Source organism: Haemaphysalis longicornis, unplaced genomic scaffold (assembly GCF_048455015.1).
Source record: "Haemaphysalis longicornis isolate Haplotype H1 unplaced genomic scaffold, Haemaphysalis longicornis Haplotype H1 scaffold_5, whole genome shotgun sequence".
NCBI lineage: Eukaryota > Metazoa > Arthropoda > Arachnida > Ixodida > Ixodidae > Haemaphysalis > Haemaphysalis longicornis.
This window is the reverse complement of record NW_027526385.1, coordinates 58134272-58160034: the sequence shown is the minus strand read 5'-3', so window position 1 is coordinate 58160034 and position 25763 is coordinate 58134272. Positions and strand designations below refer to the sequence as shown.

At 47.0% G+C, this 25763-nt stretch overlaps 2 protein-coding genes across 5 annotated transcripts in view; both read right to left on the bottom strand.

The window, feature by feature from the left end:
• Positions 1–798: 798 nt before the first annotated feature.
• Agt (O-6-alkylguanine-DNA alkyltransferase) lies at positions 799–8979 on the bottom strand. Of its 4 annotated transcripts, none has more exons than XM_077670458.1 (4): positions 8847–8979; positions 7292–7462; positions 4993–5150; positions 799–2376 (listed from the first exon to the last, which is right to left on the bottom strand). In XM_077670458.1, exons 2-4 carry the CDS (start codon positions 7441–7443, stop codon positions 2105–2107), a joined length of 582 nt encoding a protein of 193 aa, XP_077526584.1. In that variant the 5' UTR covers positions 7444–7462; positions 8847–8979; the 3' UTR covers positions 799–2104. The 4 variants fall into 4 exon arrangements, with proteins under 4 accessions (XP_077526584.1, XP_077526582.1, XP_077526583.1 ...); XM_077670456.1 differs by lacking the exon at positions 8847–8979 and adding an exon at positions 7971–8254; XM_077670457.1 differs by lacking the exon at positions 8847–8979 and adding an exon at positions 8040–8254.
• Positions 8980–9954: 975 nt separating this feature from the next.
• LOC144138267 (putative aconitate hydratase, mitochondrial) overlaps positions 9955–25763 on the bottom strand; it is a 40708-nt gene continuing 24899 nt past the window's right edge. The window contains exons 16-20 of the mRNA XM_077670454.1: positions 23650–23953; positions 22253–22346; positions 17320–17452; positions 12759–12880; positions 9955–10437 (exon numbers count right to left, since the gene is read on the bottom strand). Coding sequence (XP_077526580.1) covers positions 10306–10437; positions 12759–12880; positions 17320–17452; positions 22253–22346; positions 23650–23953 — 785 coding nt within the window. The 3' untranslated portion in view covers positions 9955–10305. The remainder of the gene's footprint in view (positions 10438–12758; positions 12881–17319; positions 17453–22252; positions 22347–23649; positions 23954–25763) is intronic.

Here is a 25763-nt window from a genome sequence, read left to right as displayed (position 1 = left end):
AAAGTGTCTCCAAAGACTCGGACTCAAAGGACACTTGAGCGATGTCGACAACCTCATGCAAAACAGTGTTGGTGCACTGACTATGCGGTGCATAGTGCCGCCATCATTTTTGTGTGAAACGTTCTAAATGCCTTCTTGGGTGAGCAGCTTAGACAGCATGTACCGCTAGTGCTTGGAGTGTGAAAAGCTGCCAAAACTGACCTGTTTTGCTGGCCAGGGAAAACCGTGCTACGTCTGATTCAACTGGTAATGGTCTATTACTGATAGGCAAAGGAACTGCCCTTGCAGTATCAACACATTTACCACATTGTAAAACAGTGTTGCGAGCTGTGCACAGACTTCTGTGCAAGTTTGAAGAAAGTGCAGTGACTGCTGTGGTGCAATGAAGCCTGTGGAGTAAAAGTTGTAAAAAATGAACAGATATTTAATATGCAGGTGGATACATTGAAACATTGCAACTTCTAACAGTTGACAAGCACTTCAGTTGAGAAATAAACCGACGCTGAAAACTTCTCCAATACCAGCAACTGTCATGAGGGGGGGGGGGGTCGGAGGCAATCGCGCCTATAGATTTAGCTTTGCTCTATGCATACATGACAGGCCAAACAAAAATTACATCTCAGGGCAGAGCATCTACACAATACACTGCTAGGCTTTGGGAGCAAGTTGCGATGCTGAAAGGTGGATGACCCACGAAATGAAAATCACAATGTGACCTCTCAGGTGAAGAATAGGGCACGTCAGCAGCATCCAAACCAAACTGCTTTGCTTTTGCACGAAGAAAACTCCCCAATAATGTGCTTTTTAATCTTGCATACAGGCTGTTTATTCATGCAATTTGGCATGCTAGTTACCAACTTACATTCGTATTTTAGCAGAATTGAACACGCTTGCAGCATTTTTAAAATATGGTCAGCATATTTGGCGAACAGTATCTTCCATTTGGGACTGCGCCGTTTCAAAATCAAGGCAAAAATTCACTTTCATGCAGCTCAAAACTACAGACCCGTAGGTCAAATACCTGTGCTACATAAATCATATGAGGAATGTGGCCACACATAGCAAACATTTCCTAGCAAAATAACTCGAAAGACAGACCTACAGCAGACAAAAAAACGCTGCTGCTGTTTTTCTATACTTTTCGAAATGAACCAACTAGTCCACACTAACTTAATTTAAATGAAAGAAAACTAGCGCATCCACAAATTGTAGCAAATTGCCAGTTTTACGGCACCTTTTGCAAGTTTTTGAAGAAATTGCTGAAAGCATTTTAGTAAGGCAGGAGATGGACAATGTTAGTTTACTGTGCAATTAGCTACGAATCTAGTAAAAAAAAAAGCCCCTTGTAGCAACAACTGGCTGCAGTATTACTGACCAAGGACACCAAAATCAACTGGAGGCTACTTTCCAGTTCGCCTTGAAGTTCAGTGCTTGAACATACCTCAAACTCTTAACTTGAACGCAATACAAATAGAGCAAAAATCTCAGATGGCACTGCATGCAAATACTACCAAGCAGAAGAGCATGGCTAATAAGAGCTGTTTCAATTGTCCTTCCTCTTAGATATAATTGGGTGCATAACACGTCAACTTAAAAGGTTACTGTGTTCCCAATGCCAGCACTATCAACCGCTTTCCATAGCACAACACAAGGCAAAGACGTTTCTGATCAAAGGCTATATATAACTCGTTAAACGTGCACAACAATATTTTGCAGCGTGTCCAGCACGCAAATTAACACAACACAAAATGCTTGTAAAACAGCAGCAAGAGTGTTCATCACAAGACATGATCTTGAGCTCTCTGGGCACTCCCATTCCATAGCATTTTCACACAAGTTTTGGCAAGACTCGTGCTCTTAAGCGCAGCACATTTAACAGCAACTGAACACAAACTAACGCAACAACCGCCGTGGCCATCACGTCTATCGCTCAGCTCACCAACTTGAATCTTCTGTGTCAACATCCGTGCTTTTTCTTTCACAACTTGTTGGCGATGCAACCCAAACACAAACGATAGCAAAACAACTGCCATAGCAGTCATGTTTGTCACCTCGCACTAACTTGATCCCCTCTCGCAAACACCCTTGCACGTAGCTCTTTCCTTCACGAGTTGTCGGTGAGGCAGCCTTCGTGGCTGAGCAGCCACCGCTTGACGCGGTCGCGCTTCCCTCCGGAATAATGTCCCAGGGTGCCGTCCTGTCGCACGACGCGGTGGCAGGGCACCAAGAGTTGCAGGGGGTTGCGTCTCATGGCCGACCCCACGGCCTGGCAGGCCTGGGGGTTGTTGCACAACTTGGCCAGCTGCGCATAGCTCACCGTCGTCCCGGCCTGGACCTCCTCGAACAAAGTCTGCCACACCAACGCCATGAAGGACCCTGGAAGCAGCACGGAAATCAATGGGAGAGCACAGAATACTTCCCTTTCGCAAAAACGAGTCTCGGCTCAATGTGCGTGCCTTGCTTTAAAGGGGCCATGCAGACAAACTACAAGTTTGTTTTATTCGTAAGATTTCGTGCTTTATAGTGCTCCCAGTGCTTGTCCGTCAGCACACTGTGCCAATTCACAGAGAAATTAATCAATTTAGGTTAAGATTTTTATTCTCCCGCCAAATCGTGTGTTTCTGTGACGTCTGCCGTGAAGTCACGAGGGCAGGTATCCAAACGAACTTCCAGTGCGTCAGTAGGCTCTGCAGACTTGCTTGCCATCAAACCTCCCAGATGGCGCTGGCACAGTCAGCGGCGGGCTGTTGTCTGCCGTTGCTTTATTTTTTACCTTATTTGCTCCTGGCTCGTTCCTGTTACTGTAGAAAGCATTGTTTCGTGAAACATAGGGTATGCTTGACAAACGGTCACGTAAGACAACGTCGCTCACACCAATCAGTTAGTGTCGTCAAGACAACTCCAAAGCGGCGAACTGCTGTGCAGCTAAAAACAGGCATAGTGCGCCCAGTACCAACAGCAGTGCGCATCGGAACTTCAATGCTTACGTGTATTTTCGTAACTTTTATTGTTTGCCCCACCATTCTTACTGCTGTAAAATGAATAGGCAGTACATTTAAGTGCACGTAGCTCATTCGGCAAGCTTGTAAGCCCTGCCTAATTTGCGTTCACTTTTACCGGCCTCAGCCAATTGCAGAGCTGCCACATAAGGCATCACAGGTTCTGTTGCAGGAAATGAGCTAGTGGGTCGCATGGCCATTCCCTTTTTTCAAATTATATAGCTTATTTGAGCAAAGTGTGGGTTAAAAGAGGTTCCAGTACTATTCTAACGAGGCAGTCTATCAAATGAACCAGACGTGTGTTTTGTCTGCATGGCCCCTTAAATTTTAGAAGGCTTCAACACGGTGTTTCTCGCACACCAGATTAATTGTGCCTAACACTCTATCTCAGCGGTCACATTTGCTTGCTTAGGCAGCGGACACTGGCTGCCTGTTGCCCCTTGTGTTGTCCATCAGTATGGGTATTTTGTCGCCGTCATTTCCATTCCGTCTTCTAGGCCTCGCTAAGGCTCTTGCTAAACACTCCGTTCTACAACACGTACAAACAGTGACTGGACACGTTGAGAAGTCAGGCAATGGGCGTGTATTGGACAGGTAGTGGTGTGAACACAGCACCACTGCAAGCAATGTGGCCAGCCACCAGCCAAAGCATCAACTTGGAACTCTGCTTGACATGTCCTCACCACCAGAGCAGCCACCAGTGCCCTGGAGACTGGAGCCCTGGTCTAGGGACACCTGCCCAACATAACACGCAACGAATACAATATAGTTATTTCTCTCACTCTCTCTCCTCTCCACATGTGCTGCGTTGGTCTCTCTCTTCCCCTCTCTCTTATTTTTTTTATAGCTGTGCATTTCCTGATCAACGGCACAAATGTTTGCCAATACGCAACAGATGGGGCATATCGGCTCAAGATGGGCTCGAGTTCCGAGAGAACCGAGCACCAACTTCACAATGATTGCACCGCATGGTTGAGTCAGCCAGTCCAACGTGAAATGTGACAAAAAATTCTTCTTTCACCCTGAAAATTTACCCTCGCTGTTTGGGAAAAAACATTAGTGTTACCTGGCATCTCTCTCCATTGATGTAACTAAGCAGGTGTATGTCATTGGAGCACAATGCAACCAAAAATCACTCTAAGGAGCCTTCTCGCTTCACTTGGACGGCAGAAAACAATGCAGGAGGTACGTACAGCCTATAACGTGCTTTGTGATGGATGGCTATGGGTTGGTAAGTTGGACTACCTGGGCTTTCTTAAACATGCACTTACCTTAGCAACTTTGCTAATCGAACGCTAGCACTAGACCTACCATTTGCATTTTCCCCCAGGGGCCTAACCTTGAAGTTCCACTTTCAGTTGAACTTTCGAGATTAATGTACATACAGCCAATCATTCATACGGCCAGCTAGAGACGTCTCTCAGCCATTGTTGACTGCAGAAGCTTAAAAAAAAAGTAAACAAATATAAGAACATGGGGGGGTGGGGGGTGGAAGGGTTAAAGTATTTCAATGCCAGCCACATGTGCGATGCTGCTGCAATACCTTCCATTTGTTTATCCATAAAAATGCTGGCCAGGATCAAATGGGTGCTCAGCTATCATAATGCACCGTTAACACACATTTCAGATGGCAGGAAAGGAAGATTAGAAGGAATTTCAGCAGAATCTGCAAGCATTTGGTGTCACACCTATGACCAGAGCAAAGGTCACGGGCAACAGCTGCCATGCCGGTCTGCAAACTTTGCACAAGTCACAAAACTCTTGCAGGTAATAACTGCATGGGACTTGCCCAAGCACAGAAATGCGGGATAAAGATAACCATGCACAAGCTTCTCTAGTTCAGCATAGAAACGACCACCTGACTTGCGTTGTCCATGCCCTCAACCGCTACGATTTTTTCCCCTTAGATGTGGATACTACTTTGGTGTCCATTAGAGAGGCCACAACAGACAGGGTTTACACCCTTCGGCAGCCCACAAAGCAACTGACCCACCTTTGGGGAAGCAGGTAGGCCCACAAATGGCCGGTAGCGGCTTCTGGCTACACAGCGGAGCCTTGAAGTAGGCGTCGAGCCAGGACACGCAGGTCAGCACAGGCTGGTACGTGTAGCCGTTGTCTTCAAACTCCTGACTCAGAAGCTTCACTTCAACACTAAAAGAAGAAGAAAAAGACAAAACTGTGACTGCAGTGCCAAGACAAAGTATCATGAAAAGTTGGTCTTTTGAAGAATCTGGCAAGGATATAGAACATTTCGAGAAGTCACCGTTGCATTCATGCATAGGTAAACACGCTTGCACCTTTCCCCAATCTACTTCTGACTTGCGTCACGAGGCACGCAATTAATTTGGGTGATCACGCTCGTTCAATCCCGCATTGCACATTTGTGGTGAATGGGACGGAATTGAATGGGAGACGGAATCAAAATACCCCTCTTTGTGCAGTGCTGAGGCGCAAACCCACATTACAAACTTTTGATAAGCAGATGTAATGAACTTCCCTAGCGTCAGTAACCATCGACACAACTTCTACATGTAAGCACTTTGTAAACTGGCACCCTGTTTTAAAAAATTTGCTTTGAGCACTATAGCACCTGCTTAGATGGACAGCCAACACCTGCTTACAACAGTCACACAGCCCTGTTAAAAGCAACACTGCCAAAAGCCCAGTGAGGAGTGAAATGTTGCAAGGCGCAGTTAATGTTTGAGGACAACAAGCTGTTTCGAGGACGCATTTATATTAACGCTAGTTTTTCAGATTTTCTAACCATAACTGAAAGAAAACTTGTTTAAACTGAATGAAATTTTGAGGCACAAGCCATGTTGCAGACGCCTGTGCGTGCAAATTCAATTAATTACGAGATAGAATTAAGTAAATATGCACCATTATTAGTAACGCCACATACCGTCAAGTCCACTTGTATTCATAGCATCTGTTAGCTATACAAAATGTCCACAGGTACGTCGAATGTCGGTTGTTCCCGGGACTGGAAATCTAAAAATATGTCATACGTAGCTGGTGAATGTCAGTACCAGTCCGTCGGATGTGCCTGTTGGTGTATTCCAAGCTGTTCAGAGGTGCTCCACACTAGTCACCTGACTTACAACTCACTGTCAGAGCTCTCTGTCTAGGATTTTACCCAACCGGCCAAATTGCTTCCACTCACTGACTAGCCAGAGGTCACTGTTAAACCCAAAGAGTAGTAAATAATTAATAGCGAGTCTTACGAATCAGCGAACGGAATGGTTTGCCTGGTTGGGTAAAAATGAAGAAACGTAGCTCTCACCATGAGCTGACAAACGGAGGGAAAGTTAGGTGTAATTCTGGGCTGCTCAGAATACGCCAGTGGGTGCGTCCGATGGAACGGTACTGATATTCACCGGCTATGGCTACGGCTACGTATCTTCAGACTCCCAGTTCCAGGTAAATCCGACATCCACTCACTGCGACCCACGTACAGGGGTAGTGCAAAGAAATACGAACAACAGAGCGCAGGACCTACAATACATCTTGGACTATCTGGCAGCTGGATTTAGAAGCTCTGTGCCTTCGCATTTTGCAGGTTGTCTGAGGATATAGCCCACCGCTAAATCAAATCTGTGCTCAATGAGGCGATGATTCGTATTTATTTAGTTGCGTCTTTTATCCCCGCTCTACTGGCAAACGAATTTTGGTCTGCAGCATGCATTATGTCAAACGTATTCTTATTTATGCAAGTTTTGTTTGTATTTGAGGGAGGAAAAAAGAAACGACATTGACCTTGCAGTCAACTTCAGAGTTCACTTTTGCATAATAAACATGCGCCAGCATGGCAGCATGCATGCGTCGCTCTTATCGAAAACGACGAGCCAGTCCTATCTTGCGCAGCAAGCAAATTAAAATGGGTGTTGTTAGATGCAAATGGTTGGGCCCGGAAATTGATTCTTGCTCAGCTCTACAGCGTCGCTTCACTGTGCACGAATTCGAGCTAATGGCAGGCTGCACTCTCAAAATGTATGGAAGACGAGCACATGAGCGGAGCTTTCGAACCTGGCAGCCAGATGACGCCTCGTGTATCAAAGGCTGTCTGCTAAATTTCTTTGCATCCCACCTATACGTTTGACGTACCTTTAGCCTCTGGCATCGTGGAATGTCCAACATGCCTTTAGACACAGTGTCAGCTGTATCGGCAGTTCAGGATTATGCATACTGTGATGGCAGTGCTGTTAGCACCCATTGCAATAGTGTGGTAGGGACACGGCAGCATGTTATTTTCTGACACCACAATTAAAAATCCTGAAGGTTGTGGTCGATACCTGGGGTCTGGGGCGAAGGTTGCGTCATCTATGCCCTCCACCTGATGCAGGCTATGTAGGCCGTGGGGACAGCTCTTGACTGCCAGCTGGCCGATGGGGCTGCTGAGCACGTAGTCGTTGGTGGGGCCGTAGGGACACGACTTCCGCTTCATGGCGCCGCTCAGCCGCAACCTTCGTGTCATTTTCATAGAGGCGGAGGGGGGGGAGCAGTGAGGAAACTTTTCAAACTTTTACAAACAAACAATTAACATGTTTGGACCAGAGCTGCGGCAGCGTAGCTGCTACAAACAACGAACAGCAAAAATTTGAGGCCTGTAATAGTACGGAGGCTTTCAGAGCTACATTTCATTTTTTCTCTCTCTCATGTGCGTGTATTTGCCTTTCGTGGGGAAAGGAAAGGGGTCAGCCTGTTGCGCGAGCTGAAAATTGCGCAACCAAATAGACAAAAAAAAAAAACAGCGCTGATGCAGAAATTCGCATCGTCAGTTTGAGTCAATTGTTTCCAAAAGTCAAGAAAAAAAGAAATGACCGCGCGAGCAGTGTACCGGGAAGTGAATGACAGGACACTGAAAATCACACTGGCGGGAACTTGCATGGATCGGAACTAAAAAACACACACTGGATTAACTTGCTGAAATCCGAAATTGGTTAAAATAACTAAACGCCTACCCTAAACCACCCTGGCAGCAGCGGTAGAGTGTCGTGCCAATGGGTTCCCGCTGATGCCAAACTTTGGAGAGTCCGGCACCTGAGTGAAGACACTGATGAGGCTAACCACTTCGGAAAGACTAGCCCAAGACGCTCCAGCAGTAGTTGTCGGCTATGACAGCCCTATAACGCTTATAAGTTGCTTTCCAATGGATTCACACAGTTCAAGCACCGCCGTTCAGCTGTCGTGTCAAACAGCAAGCAAGCAGCCGCCACAAAAACATATCACGTGATTAACGTCACGATGATACAGAGGGCATGTACATCCTTTTCACTCCAGATAGGGAAAATGGAAAGTGCAACAGTAAACTTTCGACAAACCTAGGCTAGGTCATAAATTTGTCAGATATAGCGGTTTAGCTGCTGATTATATTCATCGCGGGAGATTTAAAAAGCCTCTAAAGAGGGGCGGCGCATTTGTGCGCGCCATTCCTCCATGGTGCGCGCATTCGGGGCGTGGCAAACAATTGCTTTGTGAACCACTTCGGCTTTAGTGATTTGTGTACTCAAGCATTAGCACCCCCATTCAAAGCAAACCTTGCTTTAAAATGCTCTCCCTATGCGCTTCGCGTAAGTGGCTAAATATAGGCTGAAGGACACAACAAAAAAGTTAATATTTTAAGTACGTTTTTAAATGTACCTAACAGTTTATATTTCAAAATGATAGAAGCTCGTAAATTTTAATACGCATGCCTAGTAAATCTAACTTGATTGATTGTAGGATTTAACGCGCCGACGCAACGCAGCCGATGAGGCGCGCCGTAGTGGAGGGCTCTGATCAATTTTTTTGTGCGCCTAAATCTCGTTCACACGGGCGTTTTAAATGCAGAGCATTTCTTAGCCTCGCCTCTTCCTGCGTCGGACGGCGTCCACAGCTCCGCGTCCGCAGCAGGTGCGCGCATGCGTCGTAGTCAGCCCGTTCACTCTTCACCCCCGGAACGCTCCGTCGCGGTCTCGGCCACGGCCGGGCTGGAGGAGCGGCGGGCGCGCACTTTCATATGAAAGTGCGTGCTCGTCGCTCCTCCAGTCCGGCCGTGTCTCGGCGTAACAGGTGCGTGATAGCAGCGCGGTGGGGCGTAGAAGAGCGCGCGCTGCTTGCGCATGCGCGCTCTCCCCCCCGTACCGCTCTCCCTCTACTGCGCGCGCTGCAAATATAAAGCCGCTAGCGGTCGCTCGTGCTTCAGTCACTGCGTTGCTCCTTCCTTCCTTGGTTGACGCTCGCTCCCACGTTTACTCGTGTCTGCTACTCCAGCATCACGGAAGAAGCGATGGAAGCAACACTGCCTTCAACTAGTACTGAGGCCCCAATGCTCCGCATTTACTCGTGTTCCCCTCGCGGGAAGGCGCGGGAATTTTTTTTGCTTTTCGCCTCCGTCAGAAAAGCGGCCGCCGCGGCCGGGAATCGAACCCACGCAAATTGCTCTATAAATTAAAGGAGTATGACTCAAATGCCTGGATTTCACTTCAGCAATGCCCCACAATACAAGCTGGAACTGAAATTGAAGATCAAAAACGAAATTTCGAGCAATTTTTCTAAAGCTGATAACTATGCGAGAAATAGCTTCACTTCAGCGCTGTAATTTCATTCCAACAATAAGCATTCCTTCACTACTATCACGACAACAGAAGGGATCAAACACTTCTACACCGTTAAAGCTTTTCAAGCTTGATTAGTTGCGTTTGAGAAGCATTAGGTGGGCTTTTTATTTCAAATAAGCTATTACTGCCACGGACTTCTGCCTTTTTGCCAACAGTCTTGGAAGCAGGAAACTCCCTGCACAGGCTGGCAGTAAAACGGCTGCAAAAGTCAGAAAGGTTCATAAATTAGGTTTTCTGCAACCACTAAGAACAACAAAATTTCATATTGCAAGGCCACCATGTGCAATTCAGCCCACCATGCGCAGTACCAATGAGAAAAGAACAAGTTGGCACTACCATTCAGACAAACACATCTCTCCAGAGCAGCGTATCTTTATTTCAACGTATCAGCGTCACCACCTGATTCTGTCCCTACGTGCGTTTCTAAGTGCTAAGCACAAGCAGAACCAACATCGCGGAGAAAAGTGCCTCCCCTAGAAAAACAACACAAGGAGGAAACAAAATGGAGGGTGACCACAGACTCCAGCCGTCTTCTTTGCATGGGTGCTGCTACTCTCCATCTCGCCGCGCTATGCCGACACAACGGGCACTCTGTCCGGCGGGCGAAGCTTGCATTGTTGAGCGGATGCTGCCGGGAGAAAGGAACAAAGGAAACTGTTTTCTTGCTCTTGGAAAGACTTGACTCCCCTGTACAGAACCCCGGTGCTCTATTTGACTTCGGCCATTCGGTTGAGCGCGCTGCCCGCACGGAACCACTCGAGCTGTGTGGCGTTCATGGTGTGGTTCAGCGTGATTGTGTCCTTGGAGCCGTCCTTGTGCTTGACTTCACACTTGACGGGCTAGGGAGGGGAAGGGGAAAAAGGGAAAAAAGAAAATTGAAAGAAAAGAACAATTAAAGAGGATCGTTCAGGATGTACTTGGCTAATTTAAGGTCATTGTGGTTTCGCACTCAATTTTTTGCAGGGGACTACTGACAGACTTGAACATTGCAGGTTCCTCTGACACTAACCTCATGTTATTACGCACAATTTTTTCCCTGTATGGCACTTGTTCAAATGCGGCCTTCGCTCGTTGAAACTAAATTTGCACTGTATTTCGTTTTAAGCAAGGCTTTATGGAAAGCTAATTTGCTTCTGGAGCCATGTCAATGACAAGTTATGAAAAGCGTAGCAAGAAAAGTCATCTTGTTCTGGCAAAAGACTGAACTAAGGCGACTTTGAAGTTGCATAATACATGCTACTGACATCATAAACATCTGCTCAAGAGAGTTTAAATGGCAGGAAATATGAAGAACACTAATTTTCAAATAGCAGATCACTGAAGGATTCATCTTTCAATAATTTCAGCCGTGTGATGAACACACGTCTTGCTGGGAAGGGTCATTGTAAGAATAAAAGGATGCTGACCACAGATAAAACAAACTTGACTTTTCGGCACCCTCTTTCGAAGAGAAAAAGAACGCTAGGAACACGGCGCAACAACGAACGACGGCACAGATGCGCTACTCACAACTAATTTATTCCATGGAATAAAGATAGGGGTATAAGTGGGCTGTCTTAAACAAACAAACAAACAAACAAACAAGCACGCAAGCGTGCATACACACATGCACACACACACATGCACGAAACCTTAAAAGATACGATAAAACAAAGAAGTCACTACTTTGAAAACAATCACTTCCCTTTACCGCATGTTGGCTAAAAGCCGATACCGTATTTTCCGGTGTATAAGTCGCGGTTTTTTTCTGAAATTTTCATTGGTGCGTCTTATCTACCGGTGCGACTTATGTATGGAATAAATCCGGTTTGCGGCGGCCGCGCGTGGCCAGCGCATGTTAAGAGACACAGCTCCATGGTCTAAATTAATTCGAAGCCCACGGCTACGGCATTTCTCATTGCCCATATGTCGCTTTGGGACATTAAACCAAAGAATTTGCAGCTTTTTTTAGTCAAAAACATTGATAATGGCCTGCGACCATCCTCCATGCCTGCGACAACCGCGCGCCACTTGCTGCCATGCGCAGTAACTACAGTTCATAAGTTAAAAGTAACATCAAACTGGGTTGCAAAAACAAAATGCAGCTTATGAATTATTACAGAGAGTTACTCTGAAGGAGGTAAACGTGCTGCGCATTTTTAAAATGATTGCTTGCTGATAAGTTTCGATTTTTGGGCCGCTTGCGTTCGCGTCACTTCCGTCCGCCATGACACCTTTATTGCGCTGATTTATCTCTATGGCGCTGATTTACAACAGCACGCAAGAGACGCGTGACATTTGGAGAGGTGACCAAATGGGTCTCCGAATCTTTGGACTCCATTTCTATAAAAACAGTTGTAGCTGGGTTCCTAAAGGCCGGAGTTATCCGGTCTGCGAGTGGTGACGAGGTTGGCGAAGTAGACATCACTGAGCACGAGGACGACAGCGATGCGCCGGCGGAACTCCCACTTGAAGTTGCTGAATTATTTGTTAGCGAGTCGGAGTAAGAAAACTTCGATGGTTTTGCCTAAACGCCGTCTGTAAGTACATGCCATCTGTGTGTATCGTATCAATAAACCATTTTTGAGAAGATAGTTCTGACTAGACTTTGGACGGCACTCCTTACCGGGGGATGCGTTCATAGGCGGCGGCCGCCGCAATCATGTACTTTCGCCGCACTTTCTAACGATCTGATTCACTGAGTTTACCGAATTAACAAGTGCGTCTTATACACCGGTGCGACTTATATATGTTTCTTTTCGGTAAAACTGTCATTTTGAAGGGGGTGCGACTTATACAAAGGTGCGACTTATAGACCGGAAAATACGGTACTCATTTGGTGCACATAAATTGGTTGCGAGCTACCACATCTGTGTCGTTGTTCTTTGTTTTTGTGTTGTGTTTTTAGCGCTCTTTTTTCCTTCAAGCAGTACGCACCAACTAGCCCAACAATGTATGTGACCGAAGCCTCCTTCCCAGTGGCGTCATTGGGAAAACGAGGCCCCAATTTTGGGCGGCAAACTGTCAAGTGCACGTTGTTATTATCTGTGGTCAGCGTTCCTTCATTCTCACGATGCGCATCGTTCAACACAGAAATAGCATCAAATGTGTTGAATTCAGCAAAAAGAAAGAAAAGAGAGGGGAGTGTGGCCACGTCGCAACCACACAGCTTAGAGCGTACCTTGCCAGGTGCGAGGTCCTTGAGGCCCAGGAGTGAGATCTTGTCGTCCGACTTGATCTTGTCGTAATCGGCCGGGTTCTGGAAGGTCAGCGGGAGCAGACCCTGCTTCTTCAGGTTGGTCTCTGAGCACGACGAGAGAGAACATGGGACAAGGGTCAGAGATTGATCGCTAGCCACATTAACCCTTTCACTGCTGGGTGTTTCTGGCCGTGACGCACCCCCCGTGTCGGCTTGGTTTCCGGATTATCAGGGAAGGAGCACAGTCATTTATTTGACTATGATAGCGTCCGGAACGTAACACGAAAGAGCGTGGGTGAGAAAGCGCCTTTCTGAGCCCGGCTGAGCTTAGCTCATATTCAGATCGGAAAAACCATTGCTCCTGTCCGCAGTCGAAGGCTTATCGTGGTTAGCCATCCGAAAGTAACCGCTTGCATAGAGGGAGCACTTTAAGCAGCCCGCACAATGCACAGAAATGATGCGTTGCGAACTTATAATGGCAGATCGAGATAAAATGGGGATACAACATTGATACAACAACCTCGTTTGCTGATAACAGTGGCAAGTGAGGGCGTGGCGAGCAAGCGAAAGCAGCGATTGAGTCATGTTTCGGTCAATCGGAGAGGCAACGGCGCACTGGGCTAACCTGGCGCGCTATAGCAGACGCAGGAACAGAATAATAATAATAATGATAATGAAAAAAAAACTAGAAACCCATAACGGATTACACAATAACCCTTGCACCCGTACGGGATCGCACACGCGTCGCATGGTCACTCATCCCAACAGAGTACAGTGCGCGGAGCGACCATGCCCCTCAGCAACGAAAAGTGGGCACGGTCATTCCATACTCTTCAATATACCGTATTTACTCGCATAATCCTCGCACTTTTTTTTTCGGAAAAGTCAATGCGAAGTTAGGGGTGCGAGAATTATGCGGGAGAAAAAAAATACGGTGCACAGTGTTGCCAATTTGCCTTCTGCCAATCCCGCCAAATGTAGCGGTCGTTTTTTGTATATGTAAGCTCAGTGTTGCCAACAGCAGCTATTTCTTTTTATTTTATAATTTACAACGTAAACAGTATCCCGTCGATCAGCGATCATGAAATTGCCGCCTTTGCTTTCTGGCGCGCGCCCTATCTCGTCGTCGTCATGTGCGTGCCCTACTTGTGAAGCTCGACAGTAACGCACGTTGAAGTCGGTGACGCCGAAGTGCCTGCCTGCGGCGCGGTTGCCGTGTTCGATCGCGTACTCTATCGCTTTCAATTTGAAAGCGGCAGTGTAGCCGGCGTTCTTCCCCATTGTGAAGCGGCACCAAGCACAAAACAGAGATCAAAAAGTTCTCAAAATAGCAGCGAGCTATCCACCACTGACGCGAGTGACTCACTGACTGCTGCCGCTCAACGACGGGACCACGACGGCGACACGACACGACAGCGGGCTGCGCGAACATCGTCTAGTTGCGCGCACGCGAAACCGGCTCGAAGACAGTGTCAAAACATTCTTTCCGATGCGTATTTTATTCCGTGTGTGTGAGTAGCGTGTTAGGGCGCTTGTTAGGGAGTAGCCATGCAGGTTGTTAGGGCGCCTGGATGGCCTTGGATACACAGCGCTCTCCGCCGAACCGAGAGGCGGCGGGAGGGCGCGCGTTGGAGAGCGCGTGCACAATGCAGGTTTCGCGAGCAGGCAACTTTCGCCGCTGCGAAGTTGGGGGTGCGAGGATTATGCGAGGAACCAAAAAATCCAAGTTTTGGTGGCTCACATTAGGGGTGCGAGGATTACGCGAGTGCGAGGATTACGCGAGTAAATACGGTACCGTTGTGGAGACCTAGCGAGTGCAAGTACCAGCTACTAGAAAGATTCGACAGATGGTGTGAACTGTCCAGGCGCGCAAGCTTTGCGCTATGGCGGGAATTTTTCAACGCACAACTGAGAACATACCGGTACGTCAGTGACACTGCAGAGGGGAAATGTGAAAACGTACCGGCACGTCAGTGGCAGAGAAAGGGTTAATGCACCACCGGCAACAAACTCAAGTTTTCAAATTTTGGGGGCTTGAAGTTTTCCGGTTTAACCTGGGCTATGAGGCGCACTGCAGTGGAAAGCTCCCGGCCAATTTAGAACACCCGGGGATCTTTGAATGCGCGCCAAAATCTCAACACGGGCATCTGAAAAGCAGCCGGCATCAAACCGCCGGCAGCCCAACACCCTAGCCACTGATCCATGGCGGCGGTACAAGGATTTCATCGGTAAACTAAAGCATTCTGTCAGTTGAAGCTGCAAGTGCACTAACATGCGAAAGATGGTTGGCCTTTCATTGTTGGTGATCGCCATCGCTGAAACTGCCTCATCTGAAGGAGCCAAAACGTCCACATTTCATGTCTCCCTGTGCAGATTTACCAATTGCCTGCTTCAAACTGTCTTTTTGTGCAACTTTGGTTAGCATGTGTGTGTGCCAGCAAGTACACAAATAGGAAAGTGTACGGAAGTACAGCAGGCTTTTCGTTCACTAGAGACAAACATCCAAAGCTACTTGCTTATGTCTACATATACAATGACCGGATGGTACACGAGAGAAATCTTCCTCACGCTTTACAAAGCCATTGCCTACTACAGTGGTTCCCCAACCATGAGAGTACCAGGAACCCCGTTTATGCTGGCACAATGGGATACACAATGTTGGTTCGTGTTAAGGGGGAATGGAGGACAAACCTGACTAAAAGTTGGATTTTTTCATTATAGTGGCAAAATATGCTAACATACAGTAAAACCCCGTTACAAGCTTAGACACTGTTACAAGAGACACTGGTTATAAGAGACATTTGAGTGAAAGTGGTTTGGTTGGTTTTCCTACGCTTGCCATGTTAGCAACATTGCATACAAGAGACCTTGGTTACAAGAGACACATTTTTTGGTTCCCTTGAGTGTCTCTTGGGACGAGATTTTACTTTACTTCGGGAACGTCCCCACAAAGCGGCATCCTCAGTTGCGCACCACAAGTCATTGAAAAATGGCGACAAAGGCACCCCCATTTGGCCCTGCTGAGTCACTGCAAGTTTTGTGTGAAGACGCAAAGAGGCATTAGACTCTTAATTTGTCTTTAAAAATGCGTTTAACATTTATTTTTATAATAACTTACAAATATAGCTCAAAGTTACTTGAATTTTTCTGTAGTTCAGTACCTGCTGCGAAGGCACTGCCATAGTTGAAACTGCATTGTGCATGCGTTGCGAAACGAAACACTCGTTTATGTCTGTTAGCTCGTCTATCATTCCGTTTTCCCGCGAATAATTGGTTTCTTTCTCGAATGATTAGAGGGAGTTTTCATGACTGAAGTCCTCTGTGCTAGCAGCATTGCCTCACTTTTCTCAGAATCCATGCAAGAAGCAACAATAAAAAAAAAATGAAACAAAAACTTTGAAGCGGGATTTCTCGAAATACCAATTCGGCTTAGAAAAGAAACATTTTCTTTTCAACTATTCAGGTTTCTGAAACCATATTCTTGTGAGTTGTTTATCAATGCTATATGCTCATTCTGAACCAGAATGAGTATGTTCTCACAAAAATCTGTTATTTTATTCACGCTTCTTTCTTTCGAAAGTGAATAAAATTTGAATCTGTGATATGTCGACATTTTTTACAAATCAACGGTGAATGGCAACATTAATATTTTGGTTCACAAATAAGCCTTCGGCATTTATCACATATAGAAAGTGTTTCAGTCCTGCGCCTGTAAGAACATTTCTGAAAATGTTCCTTAACTCGAAAAAAAAAAAAAGCTAAAAAACTCTAGAATTTTATTTTGAAAACTGATAAATATTTCTGCATCAAATTTTGCATGGTGTTAGTAAGTTATTAGAACACATACCCTCCAAAATTTCAAGTTGATTACTTCAAAACAAGTGATTAGCCACAGATGTAGTTGGACACCTACGTCCACTATTTATCCCCCCTTAAAATGTCAAGCAATTTGAACTCTCAGCTGAAGTCGACCGCAGACTTATTCCCGCCTTTTTTGTGCGACTTTTATGCTGGAGTGTGTCATATTGTCAATCAATTTGCTCTGGAAGCTAAAGGTAACAAAACGTAAATGCAGCCTTTCGTGTGTCTGGCTTGGCTGCGCAGCTTCGGTGCTACGCAAAAAGCCAACCTTAAAACATGAGCTACCCGGTGAATTTAATCTTTCAAGTCATGCAACGAAGCCACCTTTGTCGTTGCTGGCCAGATATGGCAAAAAAGAGAAACTTTGGCGGCGAGAGAAGAGTTTTGGAGAGATCCTTGCAGACCCCTGAAATGTCCTTGCGGACCCTATTTGAGAACCACATCCTCACTTGCATGCAGTAAAATTACATGCTTATCTACTTTTCTGGGAGCACTGCAACAGCAAAAAAAAAGTTCAGCCCCTATGAAAACATACTGGACAAATTGCAAACCACAAATGTTATGACATGACCATTTTTGGAGGGAAAAAAAAAAAAAAAAAGCACCCGTCAATGCGTACCAGCATGGCTTCATCATGACCTCGCAGCCAAGACAAGCCAACGTGAGACAAAAGCGCACCCACCGTGGATACGAGCGAAACTCTTGACGATGATGGCGTAGCCGCCCAGATGCCTGGGCTCGAGGGCAGCATGCTCTCGACTGCTGCCTTCGCCGTAGTTCTCGTCACCCACCACGCACCACTTGATGCCTTCCGCCTGCCCCCAGCGGGAAGAGCATGTCATGAACCATTATTTAGCAGCACAGTTGTGTAAGCTAAAATTAAACCTTAAAGCATCAGGGGGACACGGCCCCTAAAACAATTTCTTTTCATTTGAAAGTAAACACTGTGAAACTTGTCAGTCTTGCTGCTTTTTTCCCGCTGATTTCAAATATGTCATTATTTTTTGAGTCAGTCAATGAGCTAGATAATTAGAGATTAGTCATTTTTGGAGGTACAATAGACCAAACAGTGTTGGTCATAAAACTATTTTTTATATTTTCCAATTCTACGAACCCTGGTGAGTGCAATAAGAGAAGCGGTTTCTTGATGCACCGCTTGGAACTACAGTGGAATCTCGGTCATACCAAACTCAAGGGGCGGAAAAAATATTTGTATCACCGAAAATCATCAGAAAACAAGAAAAAGTGTAAACGTGCCGTGCATTGGACAGGCGGCGGCAACATGGTGTTGGCTCTTGCCGTGAAGAGGTGCGAGTAGCTTCAGCGACTGCTTCTAGCCTTTGTTAAAACACAGCTCAAGGTGTAAACTAAATTGCTCATGCGGGAAAGGAGCTCACAGTGTGGGAGAAAACAGCACTGTAAAATGTCATCCGCGCCAAATATCCGCCGCGGAGGTGGCCCAGCCAGCTGCAGCGAGCGCTTCGAAATTGCCGCCATGAGGCACACGTCTCTCCATTGGGGCAAGTCGTGAGGCTCCTCTCACTGCCGTTCGTGGCAACTGAGGCAGAGGCTGGCGCCGGGGTGCTGGGCTGAATCGTCAACGCGGGCGTCAAAAGAATGCGCGCTCATCACCGACGCGACGTGCACACACGAACTCAAGCGTGAACTGCATGGAGCGTTTTCGCACGCGATTTCGCCCCCGCGTCAGATTCTAGGTACCTCGCTCAGAAAATGATGCGCGATGCGCATGGCAGTGGGAGGAGCCTGCCGACTTGCGCCAATTGGGAGGCACGCTCTTCATGGCGGAAAGCCGGTCGCGGTTTGAAAGCGCTTCGGACAGCCCGCTGGCCCCGCCAGAGATGTTTAGGCTTACCCCGGTGGCAGATATTTGGTTGACACCTTCCCTAGCCGCGCGGATGATGCTTTATAGTGCCGTTTTCGCCCACGGTATCAGCTCCATTACTGTACAAGCAACTTCATTTGTTCCTTAAGTGGCGTCTTAAAGAGCGGTCAGAAACAGTCGGTCGAGCTACCCGCACCACTTCGCGGCCGTTGAGGCCACCATGCTGCCGCCGCCTGCCGCGCCGCGCGCAGCATGCGGGTGGTATTCACGGCGATGTAAGCGCACATGTAGCGTATGTGGCGCGTTTTCGTGAGCAGAAAACGCTCCATGCTGTTTACGCTTTAACATAATCGACGCGCCAGTGGCGCAAGCAACATGGCAAGGCGACAACAGGGTAGCTAGAGCGCTGGGCATAGAGGGAAGCGAGGAATGCTGAGAAGGCAAAATGGAGAGAGTATTCACCGCCAGAAATGAGAGGTCGCCGTGGTTTATTCAAAAGGTATAATACAAAAAAGGAAGCCAGAGGCACCCGAGCTGCAGCCAGCGGAAATGTAAGATACAGAGAGAAGAGATTGTAGTGGGAGATAAAAGAAGGGAGGGAGAAAGAACAGGCGTCGAGAGCGCGAAACGTTCTGTTCGTTCGGAGCAGCACCTCTCCTGCCGCTATTGTAAACACACATTCCACGAGGAGGATTACCGTCAGCGGGGGAGACTAATGCTTTTGTGCCCCGCGTGTAACCAAGGCCGCGCAGCTGCACCAACACTCCCGTTCACGTCGCGGTTGTCTGCTCGCGGCTCACGTGTTCGTATCACCCGCACCGGGTAACGATCATCCGAATTTTTTTACATTGCATACAATGCATTTTGGCCGGGGAATTTTGAAAATTCGTGACACAACGAAATTCGTATCAACTGAATTCATGTCACCGAGATTCCACTGTAGTTTTACAGCTAATTAAACTTCGGTGTTTGAAATGGTCACTCCGAATGGTTCCTTGCCACTGGTGCCACCAAAATTTAGTCAGCTGTAAAATTAGTTCCAAGCGGTGCATCAAGAAACTGCTTCTCTTATTGCACTCACCAGGGTTCATAGAATTAGGAAATATAAAAATTGCAGTTTTACGACCAACCCTGTTCTGTCTATTTTTCCTCCAAAAATGACCAATTAGGTATCTCGGGAAATAATTGACTTACTCAAAAAATAATGGCATATTTGAAATCAGTGGAGAAAAAAGCAGCAAGACTGACAAGTTTCACACTAAGGGCAGTATCCTCTCAAAGCTAGGGAAGACCACTAGCTCCGCTATTCCCTCAGCCTTTGCATCTTAATTGCGAAGATGGCCAAATTTTTTTCCCTCCAATCCTAGTCTCATCTCTTAGTACCTACCCTGTTGTTTGCACAGGTCACACATCACACATCCCCGCCCAACTGCAGTTATTTGTCTTAACCTGAAATAAAAAGCCTTCTACCCAGGCATGCTGTCTCGGGTAACACTTGTACACTAGACTTGAGCATGAGGCCTACCACATTTTCCCTTCGTGCGAAGTTCACTAAAAGGGGACATGAAGACCAAATACTAGGGGTGTGCGAATATTCGAAACTTCGAATATTCGATTCGAATTTTTTGGTATTCGATTCGATTCGAACGACACTTTTATTGTTCGAAATATTCGAACCACCCAAAACTAAAAAAAAAAAAAAAAAAGCAGCGCGTGTTTGTATCGGTGTTTATTTACAGTGGACTCTCGTTGATACGATTCTGGGGGTGCGAATTTCGGGATGATACGAATTTCCGAAAAGTCCCGGCGAAATTGCATCGTTTGCAATGGGAAAAATTTCGGCTGTTACGAACGGACCTGCGCGGCCCGGCGGAAGGTACGAACAAGCCGGCGAGGCACCCGACTGCTGAACGAGCAAGTGACGGCTCTCGCTCCCCTGTTTGTCACTCTTTCTCCAGAAACGGCCGGGCTGTTGTTTTCTGCTCGCGAAAACGCTCTGCGCACGCCCAACGCGCTGACACCGCCGCGAAACCACCCCCACGCTGCGCGCGGCGCGGCCGGCGACGTCAACATGGCGTCGGCTCCAGCCGCGAAGTGGCGCGGGCGCTCGAGCGACCGCTTCTAACCGCTCTTTAAAATGCGGCTCAAGGGAGACACGAAGTTGCTTGTGCAGTAAAGGAGCTGATAATTCATGCGATAACGGTACTATAAAACATCATCCGCGCCGCTAGTGAAAGCGCCCATAAAATATTTGCCGGGGTGCTAAGCCTAACCGTCTCTGGCGGAGCCAAGTCGGCTGTCTCGATCTCATCGCAAGTAGTCAGGCTCCTCCATTCTGCCGCGCGCGTACTGTGTCATTTTCTGACCGAGGTAGGCGTTACCGCGGGCGCGAAATCGTCGATGTGGGCGTGAAAATACAGCGCTCGCAGAGCCGAGGCGAGCGAATCGCGTGCAAAACCGCACCATGCGGTTCACGCTTGGCTGTTGCGGCGTGTAGCGAACTTGGGCACAGCGAGTGAGGAGACGAGCGCGAAGCTTTACGCTTTACGTGCTCCAGAAAGGACTGCTTTGCGACACGGGGGTTAAAAAAAGCAGAAAAATCACGAATTTCTTCAAGCGAAAGTAGGAAAAGAAATAAACTAAAACTTTTTTCAGCGCTAAATTTTTTGGTCTGTGTTGGTTCATACGAATTTCGGATGATACGAATATTTTTCGCAGTCCCGCGAGATTAGTATAATCAAGATTTTACTGTATCAGCGCGCGGCAATGTGCACGGGCTCGGGCATGCCAGCTACTAGTGTCTCAAGTGAGCGGCTGTTTTCGATATCTGGTAAAGTGGTGACGAGCAGGAGGTTGTCACTGCTCCCCGAACATGTCGAGCAGTTAACCCAGGTTAACCTTTCTCCATGTTAACATTTAAGTGAGTGCAGACCTTAATCTGTTGAGTGCAATTGTATTGTGTAATTCCTAATTTTACTTTGTGCGATTTGTTGTGCAATAAAGTTGCAGTTTTTGTGTCTCTAGATGGTGAAAACATTAATTTTACAAAAAACCATAAGTATTCGTATTCGAAAAATATTCGAAAAATATTCGATTCGATTCGAACTTTGTTTTTATTATTCGAATTCGCTTCGAAATTAAAAAATTGATATTCGCACACCCCTACCAAATACAAGTTTGGTTCGTTTAAAAAAAAGACTGCTTTGCCGCAGTAACAATGACACCAACTTTATCGCAAACTTCTGAGACATAATGCAGATATTCAGAAAAACAGAGGAAGCGGTGGCGACACGGCAGCCACTTTCCAGCAATTTTTCAATGATGTCTTGTCAGTATGATTGGTGGCTGCTTGCCTAAGCCACTACCAAGAAGCATGACTAAGAGATTGTAGTGCAGCTTCTAGTTTTGTTCAATTGTATCACCTGAATGCGATAATGCAGTTCAGTGTTCACCCACTGATAACTACGATTCTAGTGCAGGGCCATATCACGTCCCTCCTGACGGCATTAAGTCTCTGTAGTGCAAAGCTCAAATGTCTCCCAATATTTCTTCCACTCCTTTTTCAGTTTAAAAAGATTCCTTTGTGATTGAAATGGAACGCTGTGGAGACTACCGAAGTATTTTGACTTCATGGCCCCTTAATTAAACTGATTCTACACTCCCTTCTTCTCACAGGACCTTCCCTTGATATAAATGAAGCCATGCAGCACAGCACATCATTAGCGGCTATTCGCTCAAGTGTTCAACCCCCAACCCCCATTTTGCTGCATACCTTGTACTTTCTTGCGGTGTCGGGAACGCCGCCCCATTCGCCGCTCAACCGGTGCTGGACCTTGTTGGCCTCCCCACTCTCTTCACTGATGGCCCTGCAAGTGCAGAGAGCATAGCCACAGACAGTCAAAGAAGCCAGAAAACAAACTCCCACCGAGCAGATCGATCTCACTAACAGCTAATGCTAATGCGTCGCTGTTACAAGCCCTCTGTGAGTACGAGTCTTAGTCCAGATGCCGAGATTGTGTCCTCAGAAAGCCCCGAGCAGTAAGTCAGTCCCCAATATGTGCGGCCTATGGACTGAGGCCTTGGTAAACAGCACTCGCCAAATAAAAGCACCGTAGAGCGCTCGTTCCAATGTGCATTACATACAAGGCGTTCTCCCTCTTGCCACAGTAAGCCCCCCAACACATGCCACTGCTGTATTGCTGCCTATATGACGTCATTACGCTTGCCTAATCCTTGTGAAGATGTGAACTCCAGCAAGAAAAGGAGCACCTGAACATGCAACAAACTGCCATACAGCGGACAGCTAGTATGGCATGACTAAAAATGTGAAGGACCGAAATAAACAGCAGTAACACCCCTCACCATAGTCATTACAACTGTAAAAGAGAAAATACGTGTCAGACCCCCCTGCAGTGCCCCACAGGACTCTTGCTAGTTTTCCCACCTTAGCCCTTTGTGGTCTGTTGTTGGACCCTGCCCGACAACGCAACATGGCCATGGCGGTCCGCTTCTTGGCAACGCCTGAAAAGGCTGTTCAAGCTTAAATTTCGCGTTTTTTTCTGCTGCGACGCACGCGCATTTTTTGTAAACATGATGCACTATCTCTTGAAGGATAAGTGAACTTTGTTTGTAGAAGTTTACTTCATTTTGCACGAGGGTGCAGCACAATGTTCAGCGCGGTCTCTCTGGATCCCAGAGCGTTCTCAGTAGCGCCCTGTTTGCTGAGAAGCAGGGCCACTTTTCCACTTATGTGCGTTGTACACTGGTGCATTTAGCAAAAGCGATGATGACTTTATAGCGAGGAAGAGAATTACGTGCATTCATCAGATAGTGACGACAGCAATTCGATAGAAACGAGTGCTCAAATATTGGTGCAAGAGTTGAGTGCAGAGTGCAAGAGAAAAAATAAATATCCTGCAAGTTTTTCTTGCACAGTTTGTGTTTTTCTTCGCGGTACCGGAAACTCGCAAAATAGTTTTGGACCACGACAGTCAGAAAGTGGGCAAAGGTTTCGGACTGCAATGCATTAACACGACCCACTGCTGGTATTAACAACTGCTGGTTGTCCACAGCCCACAGATGGTGCGTCCCAATAAACCTTGACTGTCTCTTACTTCACCTCAGTTCTCAACTTCTTCTCATCACTTTGCACCCTGCCTATGAGCTCACCCGATGAACATGTTGTTGGAGATGTTGTCCAGGTGCCCTCGGTACTTGAGCCAGGGCCCCGCGGCGCTGATGTGGTCGGTGGTGCACTTGCCCTTGACCTTGACGAGGACGACCATGTCCTCCAGGTCCTTGCCGTCCCACTTGGGGAAGGGCGACAGCAGCTGCAGCCGCTGGCTCTGGGGGTCCACGTCCACCGACACCGTGGAGCCGTCCTTGGGCGGGGCCTGGTAGGTGTCCTCGCCGGGGTCGAAGCCCCGCTGCGGCAGCTCGTCGCCCCGGGGGCTCTCCAGCTTGAACTTCTCGCCTGGGGAGTGGGAGGCAAAGAGATTCGACAGTGTCGCGTTATCTATTTTAAAGGTGAGAGGGCCTTGAAGGGGCCACGGAGACAGAATACAACTTTCATGACAAAGTTGCGGTCACTGACAAAGTCACTGAAAAAAGTTGACGTTTCGGATCCCATATGGATCCCAAGGATTCCGTAGGGGATTCGAAATGTCAACTTTTTTCAACTGACTTGGTCAGTGACCGCAACTTTGTTATGAACTCACCGCCTGCCCAAACAGACTTCCGTTGAACCCTGGACTAGAATACAACTTTGTTCAATTTCAGAGAGCGCGCCTTTGTAAACTCACCCAGCTCCATCTCAGCCATGGAAGACAATTTTTTTTGGCCGGAAAAACACGAGAAATGGTGAACACCTTTCAAAGTTTGCACTACAGTGATATCATATGGGTAGGAGTGATGTAATGTGGGCGAGCCGTTAACCGCATGTTAGCATTCAAGTGACACAATCAAACGGAACTATAGAGGCCCCACAAAATGGCTGGAAGGTGGCTGTGGAGTTCCCACTGCGATGTATTTTTTCTTTAGTATCTCCATTATTCGTTTGAAGTTCGTCTGAAGTCCCCATTGCGGTCCCTATAAGTGGTTATAAGCGGTTACGTTATAAGCGGTCTACACTGTACAGCATAATTCATTGTTCCCAGCTTGTTAACCCTGGGTTCAACCACTCGGTGATTCGATAATAATAATAAAGTACATGTACGGAATAAAATAAAATTCTTTGTTGGGAGCACAATACAAACGTTAACTCTTTCCTTACGAAGCCATAGGCCATCGGACACGGAGTTCCGATGATTTCAAACGTTCTGCGAAAGCTAAAAATGGCGCCTGGCGCACAACTAACGGCATCTGGCAATATTTATTGACAACTCATTTTTTGATTTTATTATGCTTTGTTGATATTTCGTGTGCAGAGACCGCGCCAAGAGTGAAATTTGAACCCGCGATAGTGGTGAGTTGTGTGAGAACGGCGTCCATCAGACAAGGAGTTCCAATGATTTCAAACGTCCCGCGAAAGCTAAAAACGGCGCCTGTCGGACAATTAACGCCATCTGGCGTATTTATTGACAACTTATTTTTCGATTTGATTATGTCTTGTTGGTATTTCACGTGCAGAGACCGCGCCAAGAGTGAAATTTGAACCCGCGATTGTGGTGAGTTGTGTGAAAACGGCGTCCGCTGTATTTGGGCTGTATTTATAAACAAAACGGGCTTCTTATCTGACGACTACGGCTTTACACATTGGTGTGTAGGGTCTGGACAACATATGGTGGGGATATTTTGCCAAATGTGCCGCGTCATATCGCGTTATCACCTTCATGATAGCCTGGTGCTCGTGTCAGATTACCGCTACGGAACGATGCGCGACACTTCTCAAGAGCGCTGTATTTTTTTTCTGTTTTTTTTACCACTAAAGTGAGAAGGATTTTGTGTCATAACACAAAAAAAGTGTGCTTGGATGCATGACCGACTCACACTCGAGTGGCTTCGAGGAGTGGCACAGCCGGCAGTTCTGCTAGGTTGACGGGCCCACAAAAATACAAAACTTGGTGTACAGCGTTGATATATACATTGAATCATAGCCAAGAAATGTAGGAACAATTTGTATATCTTAGAATTCCTAAAATAATTTTTAGGCTCATTACAATCGGCTATACGCCTCGAGCGCGGCCTGTAGGGGCGCCACTGAAATCCCCCTAGCGGCCCGTTTCGAAAGCAGGCGCGGGAGTCTCCGTCCCGCTCCCCACTGCCGCCGCTGCTTTTGCGGCATG

Bases quoted from the DNA above. Each gene is read 5' to 3' on its own strand.
- Agt (XM_077670458.1), bottom strand. From the start codon at position 7,443: ATGAAGCGGAAGTCGTGTCCCTACGGCCCCACCAACGACTACGTGCTC. The intron at 5,151-7,291 runs GTATCGACCACA...TTCTTCTTTTAG, and splicing joins ACCTTCGCCCCAGACCCCAG to TGTTGAAGTGAAGCTTCTGA. The intron at 2,377-4,992 runs GTGGGTCAGTTG...TGCTGCTTCCAG, and splicing joins GCCTACCTGCTTCCCCAAAG to GGTCCTTCATGGCGTTGGTG.